The 13491-nt window shown below is 32.1% G+C and overlaps 1 protein-coding gene across 1 annotated transcript; it reads right to left on the reverse strand.

Moving 5' to 3' along the window:
- Nucleotides 1–3459: 3459 nt before the first annotated feature.
- On the reverse strand, nt 3460–4155 carry LOC127079594 (uncharacterized). The gene is made up of 4 exons (XM_051019977.1): nt 4047–4155; nt 3887–3956; nt 3684–3779; nt 3460–3587 (listed from the first exon to the last, which is right to left on the reverse strand). Exons 1-4 carry the CDS (start codon nt 4133–4135, stop codon nt 3495–3497), a joined length of 348 nt encoding a protein of 115 aa, XP_050875934.1. The 5' UTR covers nt 4136–4155; the 3' UTR covers nt 3460–3494.
- Between the last annotated feature and the right edge of the window lie 9336 nt (nt 4156–13491).

Genomic DNA, 13491 nt, shown 5'->3' on the forward strand with positions numbered 1-13491 from the left:
AGAAAATCTAAATATATATAATATCTAGATGGTTTTGCTTTAAAAGTCTATTTGATTAATGGCAATTGCAAAAACTTGGACAATTTCAAGATAGAATATGACATTCCATATATGACATTCCATCTATGTGAAGAACATCATTTAGGATATTAGACATTGCACATACATATATGACATTCCATTAATGGAAACATGAAATAGTGAGTTTAAGTATAGTATATAAAATGTACCGTACAAACATATGAATGAAGTCAGGAACTCAGTGTGAATTTACTTTTAAAAATAATTTTCCATACATTGTTGAGTGGATGCACTCAAGTGACATGTTTCCGTTCATTGCGAATATCCGTTAGATACTTGAGTCTTAGTTATCTTGTGTGCATAATACATAAGTAACGAGAGATGAAAACTCGAGTTAGGATTCGATTAGAAAACCCTGTAGAGCCGAGTGGACCCATAGGATAGGAGAACTCACTGAGATTATCATCTCATCCCATTATTGTCGTTATCTTTCAGGTATTCCATGCAGGTTGAATTCAGGAGAAGCTGACTACGGATGTTTCAAGGGACGATGATTATCGTAATCTTCTGCTGTGGAGTTGTGTGCAATGAAGATATTGCACATAGTTCTTAGATTTTTTATTTTTTTTAGGCACCATTCTATAACATGTCCCGTTGATGTTTTTAGTTTGGACATATATTTATATTGATGCAATTAGACACTTATGTTGTGTGAGTACCAATTAATAACACTTGTATGATATTATTCTAGATATATATTATATTGGGTGTTACATTTACAATAGTACTTTATTATGTCAAAAACTCATAAAAAATTACAATATATTTTACTCTTCAATTGCAACACAAAGAACATGTCAACTTAATTAAAAATGTCACTACAATCTATGGAATCATCAAAATGATCACCTTAACACTTTCATATTAGCTATATAGTTATAAATTTTCATATTCAACATAGACAGACACGGTTAATTAACAAGAAGCCGTCATAGCGAGAGAACGGAGCCATACCTATGATAGTGGCAGCATTGCATAGTTGCAACTTACAACCCTCAATTTTGTCATTTATAAATCTTACACATTATTTACATCTAACTTTGAATTCTAACCATCAAATAATGTTTTTTTTATAATTGTTTCTCTATTTCTTAACCAATTTTCATTTTAATTTAATTCTTAGTTGTTCGGTTGTGTTATGTTAGCATGTATTCGGTTTTTGTTTTTGAAAAAAAAATATGTATATGATTGTTTTATTGCATATAAAATATTTATATTAAATTTAAAATTTTTCATTAAATTATTGTACCTAAAGTTAGCCATTTGGTTGACTATATTAAATATAAAAAGGGTATTTTTAAAATTGTTTAATAAATTTTTAAAAAGTTGAAAATACTAATAATAGTATCCGAACTTTTGAAACAACATATTTATTTTCAAAACATTACATATATTAAATTATGCATATACTTTTATAGAATTTGAATTTTGATTTTTCTTATAAAAACATGAATGACTTAAAATGTTCGGTGCTCAACCCAACAGTACAACGAGAAACAGACATGAAAAACGGAAGAAAAACAATAAATCTTCAAGAACTATCTAATAAAAACATCTAGATTAACAATCCCATCCGTCCAAAAATAAATTCATATTCGTCTTATTTCAGAAGTGAACCATTCCCAAGCAGTAATTTTGATCATTCCCGACATGTTATTAGTTGTCGAAATTGACACATCTTCGACATAGGCTTGAAATTAATTCAACATTGGTTCGGAGGAGTCTCAGAAACAGACCCAAAAAATTAGGATCACTCTCTCCACAAAACATGTTAATACGAAATGTGATATTCGATATGAAGACATGGCGAGGTCGAAAGTGTTTGTCAAGTTCTAAGACTTAGTGAATTGTGATAACCATAAACGAATAATCTACATTTTTTACTCTAACTTAGAGGAGTCAAAGACTGAGGTTGTCGACCGAAGTAGTTGAAATCGCAAGCGTCATTTTTCATTAGTTAGCGTTGTTTCAAAGTTAAATTCAAAGTTCGAGGATACATGGACACACTATAGAAAATAAAGATACATGTAGTGGGGTGCATGGTGAACGTCGTAGAAGTATACATTTTTTATAGTATCTATATAAACTAGGTTTTTGTACATAATTAGGGGTCCCCAAATATGATACTAAAATTATGGAGAAAAAAACTCAAAATATCCAAGTGTTAGAGAGGAACGAGTGTGAAATAATACATATATGATTTTGTGTACACTTTTACTTTTTTATTTAATTAAAGTATTGTGTTATCTTTTGTTTTACATTCATACATTTAATTTACTTTGTTCAAGTATCTACATATTATTTTCAATCGAGTCATCTAGTTTGTTATCATTCTAAACATTCAAACACCACACTTTGTCCAGATTTACACATAATATGTCCTAGGATCGTTCCGAGTTTAATCCTATAAGCAAACCAATGTTTACAAAAAATATCAGTAAATAAATTGGCACGTTTGGTGGGATCTTTATGCGAAAATTTAAAACATTTTCTTTAAAAGTGGTGTTTTGTTGCAGTATTACGTTCTTCATTCATGAAACATTTAAAATGTCTAAGCATGTATGAAACTGAGAAGTCGTAAGATCACAAAAATGATCCGTTCGAAAAGTGGTGTTTTGTTGCATCATTACGTTTTATTTTCTAGAAGGAAGGGAAAGATGTGAGATTGAAGACCCGATGAATAGTGGTGCTTCTTAGTTACAACAGTGGTTCAAAGAGGTGAGTAAGTGGGGACCAGTCACTACGCCAAATAAGGGAAAAGAGGGCGCTTATTTTGGCCTATAACAGCGCTTTTAAGCGCCCTCTAAAGTGGCGCTGGCATAGGTAAAGACAGCGCTTTGTTTTCCTGGAGAAAGCGCTGTCTAAAGTGGCCCTTTAAGGGCCACATTATAGTGCGCTTTCAGAAAAAAGCGCCCTCTGGAGTGATCCATAAAGGGACACCTTAGAGGGCGCTTTCTGAAAAAAGCGCCCTCTAAAGTTGTCAATGTAAAGTGTTTAGAGGGCGCTTTCTGGACAAAGCGCCTCTAAAGTTTTCAATGTAAAGTGTTTAGAGGGCGCTTCCTACAGAAAGCGCCCTCTAAAGTGTTAGTTATTTTAAAAAAAATTGTTTGAAAAATAGTGGATATTTAATTGGTAACCTGTTTGCATGCTGCAAAAGTGTAAAATTCATATTGATTTCATCCTTTAATCCAATGTTATACACCATTAATCCATTGATATATACAACATGAATCCATTTATATACAACATTAGTCCTCCATATATACAACATTAATATATGATTCTTTGATCAACAATATACAACAACATATTCATGATTTAGTAAAAGTACAACAACAATATACAACATATATACAACAACATCATACAACAACAACATTCCATACATATATGTACAACAATATACAACCTAGCTATATGATTCTTTGATCAACAATGAATTGACACAATTCATCCTTCATTTCATCCAAATGAGCTCTTGAGTAAGATTTGTATTCCTCAAAGTACTACAATTAAGAGAATAAAACATATTCATGATTTAGTAACAAATTAGATGAAATATCCGATAATATTAAAATAAACCCTAAGTTATTATTCCATACCATTTTTGGGATGTCTATACGATTCAACGCAATGATATCTCTCATAAATCTCAATACAAAAAATCCGCAATCGACCGAATTGTTTTGCTGAGGACACTACACAGAAAAACAAACAATATATATATAGTTAATTTCTTACAAACACTATTATAAGCAAAAAAACAAACACTATTATAAGCAAAAATAAGATACTTAATATATACCTGAACTCTGATCCAGGTAATGTCCTTCCTATTACGGTAATTCTTTTTCGATCTAAATTTTAGTATTGCCCTAACAAAATAAAAACGTATATTGAGATCAATCTGACAGACATAATTAAATATACAAATACACACGAATATTTAGGGGAATTTCACTTACGCGTCAACCGTCTTCTTCATACTCGGATATTTACTCCAATCACCCGATAACGAATCGAGATAATACACCATTAGTCTCGAAAGATCCATAGCAACCAACACCCAGTGACCACTGTAAAATAAAACAAAAATTTAGATGCATGAAAATTTTCTACGTAAAAGATATACATAGATTAGAATGAAATTATTAGAAAGAAAATCTAACCCGTTGCCAGAATTAAACGGCAAAAAATACAAACTGGGTGTAGTATTATCGCCGGCCGCCATGAATCTATCGACTAGTTCATTCTTTACGGATGTTGGATTTTTCGTTATAAACGTTGTGTTGATACGGGAAGTAGCAATAAAATTGAATCGGTTACACAATTCAGTTCCCCGCATCAATGTTACATACATATACCTTAAATAGAAACATAATAAACATTAGACTACTCATTGAAATGTGTAAATAAATTGTTCAACTAAGTAAATAATAGATTGATCGGAGTACCATATGTATGTATGAATGACAGCGATGCCCAATTCTTCGTGTTCAAAAAGTTGTTGCATGTCCTCCTTTGCAATTATTTCGGAATGAGCAAATCCGAAAACACCTTCATCAAAATCTACACTACGGATGGCGCCGTGCATAATATCGGACTCTTCCACCATTTTCTCAAGACGCATCATAATTTGAGATTTTGTCCTGGACGTCGTTGGAATATCGTTACCAGCTTTTTTCAACTTTCGACCGGGAACCTAAAAATTCATATAAATTAAATCATGACTTTTTGTGATGCAACAGAATCGTTGCGTATATAATTCAATGGGTATATATATTTGTACCTCTTTTTGAGATGCAACCGACTCGATGCGTCTTGAAATCCCTTTACCAGCTTTATGTGTGGGTCTTGTAGGAGTCTAACATTACCATGTAATAAGGATTGATTAAATATCATAATTGTAGCTGAATTGAAATGTGAATACTGAATATTCATAATCATTTAGAACATATATACCTCGGCATCTGGGAAAAGTAGATCTGACGGCCATCCAACAAAGGATCCGACTGCTTCTCGCATCAACGTTGTCTCTGAAACAACGTCAGGTAATGGTAGAAGCGCGTCGGTATCTAATACAAGGTCAACCGAAACTTTCATATATCCCACCGGGAGGGGATTATGGTGAAGTAATTCACCCGAAGTGTTGTGCACTTTTCCCTTGCCAACCATGCGATAAGTTGGTGACGATAGATACAGCTGACAAGGTGTAATGCCCTAAACCAATAATAAATGTTATTGTTAACGTGTATATGTGTCAAGTAAAAAAGTGCTATTTTAATTTCATAATAACATATATAATTACCTCGGGAAATTTCGGTTGACAATTGATACTAGCTCGGTCACTAGTATCTTTTGCCTCGGAGCCGCACCTTTCCTCTTTATACATTGCATTCTCCTTTTGCAGTTCGAGTACTTGTGCCCTTAACTCCGCCAAGGTGTCCATCACCTCTTTGTTGGTAGGATTTTTTGTTTTTGGTTTTTTATAAAATGACGACGGAGTCACACCAAAACCCTTACCCCTCACACGACCGGAATACTCAGGAACATTTAGTACTCGACTAAGTACGCTCCTGCAATCCTGGACCTCGGTTGAAGGTAAGGTTTGGGATAAAGTCTCCTGAAATATTATTATAGGAGATTAAAAATGAATTATATGTCTAACAAAATTTTCGATATAATTAAAGAAATAATGTTTCATATACTTACACATTCGTCATAAACATTTTGAACCGCTTCAACGACAGCCCCATCCTTCCCAACCCGAGCAGCCTTCCACAATACGTGCTCCGGAAGAGATGTTGCGTCACTTTTCTCCTCGGTTAGCTACAAATTGAATCAGATTATAAGATCATCAATTATAACATATTGTGACAATGTATAAGCTCATAGAATTTGAATATACTCACAATTCTTTGTTGTAACCGTGCATATCCCGTACGCCCTTTTTTGTACGGATACGCGGGTTTTGATGCCCTTTTCCGATTTTTGTCGCTTACTTCCTGGATAAAAAAGTTTAAGGCATATTAGAACCAAGTAACTTAACAATTGTATAATACCATAATTAATAGACATTACATGGAATTTTTCGTTTCTTCGTTTGGCGACAAAGTTATCCCATTCTTCGGCTGAAATAATCTCCGCATACTTCATTGGCCGTTCTGCTTCAACAAAGTTTCCTTCCTCATCCTTGAGAAATTTGTTGGACAAAAAAGATCGAAATCCTCGGAGTCTTTTTCCGGCCAATTGAATACAATATTTTTGCCGGCTTTCATCGATGTGAAAGGATCTCTAAAAAACATACAAATGGAGTGTGTTATTATAAGTAATATTATAACAATATATGGTCAACAAATAGTCAACAAAAAAAACATATAATAATATATGGTAAGTACCTGTATCTCGGACCATATTTTTTCTTTGCCAACCTTCAATTCCGGACTTCTCCAATTATCACATGTAATCGGAATATGTTGTCGAACAAGGGAACTAATGTAACTTGCCAACATTGAACCGTTAGGCTCAATTAGTTGGTCTTCAGCACTCCAATGTACTTCGAATTTTTCACCCTTGTATCTTGCACGAATGATTGACTTCATAACAGTCAATCCTCGTTTGATTTCTTTTTCAACATTGTTACGTGATCCACTCGCGTCATGGGTATCGTCTTGGTTAGCCATTTTATCTGTAATATAGAAATGATTCAATAAGACCCAAGTAAGACAATGACCATATTCGTGAAGCTACACAAAAAACACATTCATATACCTTCCATTTCTCTCATGTTACAACAATCTAAACTCTCTCTTTTTTTCATCATTATTGAATACAAACTCACACACACCTACTGCATACAAAAGACCAATGCAAACTTATGGTGTTTGGAACATGAACAAACTTGCATCCATAATCATCAAACTTCCAAGCACAAGCTCAAACACATTCCAAATGACATCAGTTTTCAATCAGAAATAAAAAACCTTACAACAAGGTGCTCATGAACACCATATAGTGCTCGTTTGCCCTAAACAACATTAATCAACATAATGCACAAAATGTAAAACTCAGTTTAGAAAATGCCCTAATCAAACACCTGAAGAAAGTGAACGGTAACGATGGAGAAGAGAAATACCTTCAAGGTGACGGTAACGATGGAAAAGAAAGTGAACAGCGACGGTGGACGCAGATAACTCAGTGAACGTGAACGCAGCAGCAGAAACAGGCGACGGCGACGACGACGGTGAGGGAGGGAGAACGAACGGAGGACGAGAGTAATCGCAGTAGAGAGTAATCGCAGTAGAGAGAAAACCCAGTTACGTAAACGAAATAGCATATAGAGAGGGAAAATAAAGAGACATGCAGTATATATGTTATAATTTTAATGTTAAATAAATGGGACCTTAGAGGGCGCTTGTGTAAAAAAAGCGCCCTCTAATGGGGGCCTAAGAGGGCGCTTCTAAAAGCGCTCTCTAAGGCTTTCCATAAGCGCCTTATACACTGGAAATGTACATGGACTTAGAGAGCACTTTTTTAAAAAGCGCCCTCTAAGGGTACCCTTAGAGGGCGCTTTCATAAACGCGTCCTCTATTGGTGTCCCTCATTTCCTCATTATTTTTTCGCTTCACTTTAGAGGGCGCTTTGTTACAAAAGCGCCCTCTAAAGTGCGCTGTCTATTCCTCCTTATTTTTCTCTTCACTTTAGAGTGCGCTTCTTTAAAAAGTGCTCTCTAAGGCTTTCCAAAAGCGCCTTATAAACTGAAATGTACATGGACTTAGAGAGCGCTTTTTTAAAAGCGCCCTCTAAGGGTACCCTTAGAGGGTGCTTTCATAAACGCGCCCTCTATTGGTGTCCCTCCATTTCCTCATTATTTTTTCGTTTCACTTTAGAGGGCGCTTTGTTGCAAAAGCGCCCTCTAAGGTGCGCTGTCTATTCCAGTTTTTGGCGTAGTGAATGTTAGTGGATGCTGAGAGGGTTACATGGACGTGGGTGTTTATGGTACCTCTCCATGCTTGGGATTATGAGTTCTTTGAATTCATTTCGAAACTAATAGGTGTTTTTTTATATGCATATGAAATAGACATCTATTGTATATGAGTATATTGGTTTAATACGAGAATACTATATATTGTAAACAAAATTTAATATATAATTAAATAAATGTCACATGTTTTATCATATAAATATTTTATATTAAAATTGAATTTAAAAAAAATACTGTTAATATTTTTACCCGTTAGTGTAATAAAAAAAGACGAATGGACACGTAATTGTCCATTTGAAGGCTAATACTATATTAAGTTTGTAGTCTATTTTAGATTCCAATTTTACCAAATAGATGCATTATAAGTACTTTTAACTTCATTTAAAATAAGAAGTGTAGTTATGAAGCAAAGAGAGATGAAAGGAAGAAATTGGTACTCATCATGGTATTCACAGCATGCCTTTTTACAAGAATTTTTTATTCTAAACATTTAATAAAATGAAGTATTATCTCTTAAGTGAAATAGTCATATTTTGCCTCCTATTTTTTAAGTTCCGGTTATAACTTTTATTGACCATGAAACATAGGAAATACTTAATTTCTTCTAATTATATTTACACTTTTTTTAAACATTGTGACTACTAATATTGAATTGTTTTTATAAAAAAAATTGATTTCTACTATATTTATAGTTTAATCTATAATTATAACCATATATAATGCCAAAAGATTACTTTTGGTTTAATGATTAATAAGTTATTGTTTCCCATTTTCAATGAAAATTGCTATACCCTTACTCAAACTAACAATTAACTTCCACTTTTTACTTAATAATCCAATTATCACGGGAAAGTTAATGAAACACACTCAAAAGAAGATAGAAAACAAAAAACGAAAAATCAAAGGGGATAAGCAAAGAGTGATAGACCAAAAAATATAAAAAAAATTATTTTAAATTATTAAAAAGATGCATTTAAACATCTTTTATTTTTTTTTAAATTCAAATTTTCATTTTAGACATTGTTTTAAAAACCAGACCGAATCAGCTGGTTCAACCAGTTGGACCTGGAACCGGAGATAAATCTGGTCTGGTCAACCTTTCAAAATCGTTAATGGGTCAAAATCGGAGTAAAACAAAAAAAACGGATTGAACCTTCCAAAACCATTCGAACCAAATAATCGAAGCCGATTTTTATAAAACCGTACGGTTCAAAAAAATCATTAAAATGATAATTTAAAAAAAAATTATAAATTTTAATATTTCAATATCAAAACTTAACATACATTCTCAATCACAAAAAAAAATCGTATTTTTTTACAACCATATATCTCTGTGTGATATTGATACACCTCGTATAGACAAGGCAAAGTCCGAGAAACTATCAGTATATCATCACCGATGGGATCATTTAAACCATATAAAATAACGGATTCCCAAATAGAATGCTTTTTTGGAAGCCTTCTTTTTCTATTTTTTGCCTGAACTCGTTGTCTAACCCGAATTGGATAGAGGTATCATTGAAACCCAGTTGGATATACTTGTTTTGGAAACTTTTTCACGTCACACTTTTTAATAGAGTTGAAAAAAATTTCAACCCAACCTTGAATATATGCCGAATCATTTTGTCTTTTATAAAACTCTGCAGTTACATTAATTTGTTAGATAAACATATTAGTATTTTTGTTCATTCAAACGAAAAAATTATATTTTATAAGATAAAAATGAAACGTACCTGAGTGTACTGCATTCAATTCCGCCTTTAGAATGTCTTTTGAAAAAGTAGATAGAATTAAACCATCAGCATATCTATAATAATCAATAAAAAAAATGTTATTAAACCGATTCGGATATGGCATAGGATCCCAACCAATCCTTTCCCAAAACAATTTGGATAGGATAAGAAATTTATCTCTCTAGAGCACTTTCCAAAAATTCTCCACTAATTTCGAAACTAAAGCAACTATGCTCAACGCCGATAAATACAGTAATCGAGCCACCATGCGTCCAAACATAGTGTTCAAACTTTAATTTAAATGTTTCAAAATAGTCCAATTAGTTAGGCACAAATTAGAAGTAAATATTTTTCAAAATTAAAAATTAAAACAAAGAAATTAGGCACATTCCGCTTCATTTTTGGAAAAATGCTGGCTATCTTCAAAAAAACATGTGCTCTGCATATAATTATTATATGTTAAATGAAAAGTAATAAAATTTTAAAAACTAAACTTCAATTTAATATGGTTTCAACCTAATAAATTAAATGGGCTAGCCCTTGAAAATTCCTTGGAGAATCCAGGGAACCTATGCCCACTCTCAATGATGCAGCAGCCTGTAAAGATTGGTAAAAAATAATAGAATTAGTAGCAGCCCGCCCATAAAGATTGGTAAGAAATAATAGAATTAGTAGCAGCATGTAAACAGATAAAACAAATAAAGATCGGTAAGAAATAATGGAATCAGTAGTGAAAGTGAAGATATCATAATTGAGAATTTAAATTTGTTAAGAAATAATTGAATTGATAAAACCTATTTATATAAAAACGTTATTTAAATGAAAACAATATATGCAAGCAAACAATAAAAATAAAATAAAGATCTATACAAAAGGTCATTTAACTAAAAAAAACGTAGATACCATATTAAGATTTCCTTTGATTAGAGGGTCTCGAACAAAGAGTACTTGCAAGCCATTATTAAGTTGTATTAGGCGGTAAAATTGTACATCAAAAGCAAACTTAACCACAACGTTTTCCATAATTTCGGTTGAAATGAACAAAATAAAGTAGAGATTTAGTCAATTGTAACCTTTGTCATCCATTTTTATATGGTGATTTCCGTGGCTCAAAAATGACTCTACACAGCAAAAAAAATTATTCTAGGTACTGGAATAGCAATGAATTCATGTAAAGAAAATCTAAATATATATAGTATCTAGATGGTTTTGATTTAAAAGTCTATTTGATTAATGACAATTGCAAAAACTTGGACAATTTCAAGATATAATATCAACTCAAAGACATTCATGTGAAGAACATCAATTAGGATATTAGACATTGCACATACATATATGATATTCCATTAATGGAAACATGAAATAGTGGGTTTAAGTCTAGTATATAAAATGTACCGTACAAACATATGAATGAAGTCAGGAACTCAGTGTGAATTTACTTTTACAAATAATTTTCCATACATTGTTGAGTGGATGCACTCAAGTGACATGTTTCCATACATTGCGAATATCCGTTAGATACTTAAGTCTTAGTTATCTTGTGTGAATAATACATAAGTAACAAGAGATAAAAACTCGAGTTAGGATTCGATTAGAAAACCATGTAGATCCGAGTGGACCCATAGGATAGGAGAACTCACTGAGATTATTATCTCATCCCATTATTGTCGTTATCTTTCAGGTATTCCATGCAGGTTGAATTCAGGAGAAGCTGACTACGGATGTTTCAAGGGACGATGATTATCGTAATCTTCCGCTGTGGAGTTGTGTGCAATGAAGATATTGCACATAGTTCTTAGATTTTTTATTTTTTTTAGTCACCATTCTATAACATGTCCCGTTGATGTTTTTAGTTTAAACATGTATTTATATTGATGCAATCAGACACTTATATTGTGTCAGTACCAATTAATAACACTTGTATAATATTATTCTAGATATATATTATACAGGGTGCTACATTTACAATAGTACTTTATTATGTCAAAAACTCATAAAAAATGACAATATATTTTACTCTTCAATTGCAACACAAAGAACATGTCAACTTAATTAAAAATGTCACTACAATCTATGGAATCATCAAAATGATCACCTTAACACTTTCATATTAGCTATACAGTTATAAATTTTCATATTCAACATAGACAGACACAGTTAATTAACAAGAAGCCGTCAAAGCGAGAGAACGGAGCCATACCTATGATAGTGGCAGCATTGCATAGTTGCAACTTACAACCCTCAATTTTGTCATTTATAAATCTTACACATTATTTACATCTAACTTTGAATTCTAACCATCAAATAATGTTTTTTTTATAATTGTTTCTCTATTTCTTAACCAATTTTCATTTTAATTTAATTCTTAGTTGTTCGGTTGTTTTATGTTAGCATGTATTTGGTTTTTGGTTTTGAAAAAAAATATATGAATATGATTGTTTTATTGCATATAAAATATTTATATTAAATTTAAAATTTTTCATTAAATTATTGTACCTAAAGTTAGCCATTTGGTTGACTATATTAAATATAAAAAGGGTATTTTTAAAATTATTTAATAAATTTTTAAAAAGTTGGAAATACTAATAATAGTATCCGAACTTTTGAAACAACATATTTATTTTCAAAACATTACATATATTAAATTATGCATATACTTTTATAGAATTTGAATTTTGATTTTTCTTATAAAAAAATGAATGACTTAAAATGTTCGATGCTCAACCCAACAGTACAACGAGAAACAAACATGAAAAACGGAAGAAAAACAACAAATAGTCAAGAACTATCTAATAAAAACATCTAGATTAACAAGCCCATCCGTCCAAAAATAAATTCATATTCGTCTTATTATCAGAAGTGAACCATTCCCAAGCAGTAATTTTGATCATTCCCGACATGTTATTAGTTGTCGAAATTGACACATCTTCGACATAGGCTTGAAATTAATTCAACGTTGGTTCGGAGGAGTCTCAGAAACAGACCCAAAAAATTAGGATCACTCTCTCCACAAAACATGTTAATACGAAATGTGATATTCGATATGAAGACATGGCGAGGTCGAAAGTGTTTGTCAAGTTCTAAGACTTAGTGAATTGTGATAACCATAAACGAATAATCTACATTTTTTACTCTAACTTAGAGGAGTCAAAGACTGAGGTTGTCGACCGAAGTAGTTGAAATCGCAAGCGTCATTTTTCATTAGTTAGCGTTGTTTCAAAGTTAAATTCAAAGTTCGAGGATACATGGACACACTATAGAAAATAAAGATACAGGTAGTGGGGTGCGTGGTGAACGCCGTAGAAGTATACATTTTTTATAGTTACTATATAAACTAGGTTTTTGTACATAATTAGGGGTCCCCAAATATGATACTAAAATTATGGAGAAAAAAACTCAAAATATCCAAGTGTTAGAGAGGAACGAGTGTGAAATAATACATATATGATTTTGTGTAAACTTTTACTTTTTTTATTTAATTAAAGTATTGTGTTATCTTTTGTTTTACATTCATACATTTAATTTACTTTGTTCAAGTATCTACATATTATTTTCAATCGAGTCATCTAGTTTGTTATCATTCTAAACATTCAAACACCACACTTTGTCCAGATTTACACATAATATGTCCTAGGATCGTTCCGAGTTTAATCCTATAAGCAAACCAATGTTTACAAAAATTATCAGTAAATA

Source organism: Lathyrus oleraceus, chromosome 5 (genome assembly GCF_024323335.1).
Source record: "Lathyrus oleraceus cultivar Zhongwan6 chromosome 5, CAAS_Psat_ZW6_1.0, whole genome shotgun sequence".
NCBI lineage: Eukaryota > Viridiplantae > Streptophyta > Magnoliopsida > Fabales > Fabaceae > Lathyrus > Lathyrus oleraceus.

What these genes read in the sequence shown, in the direction of transcription:
- LOC127079594 (XM_051019977.1), bottom strand. Translation starts at nt 4,135, where the DNA reads ATGGATCTTTCGAGACTAATGGTGTATTATCTCGATTCGTTATCGGGT. An exon ending in ATGAAGAAGACGGTTGACGC is followed by an intron (nt 3,957 to 4,046) that starts GTAAGTGAAATT and finishes TTATTTTGTTAG; the next exon opens with GGCAATACTAAAATTTAGAT. An exon ending in TTACCTGGATCAGAGTTCAG is followed by an intron (nt 3,780 to 3,886) that starts GTATATATTAAG and finishes TTTTCTGTGTAG; the next exon opens with TGTCCTCAGCAAAACAATTC.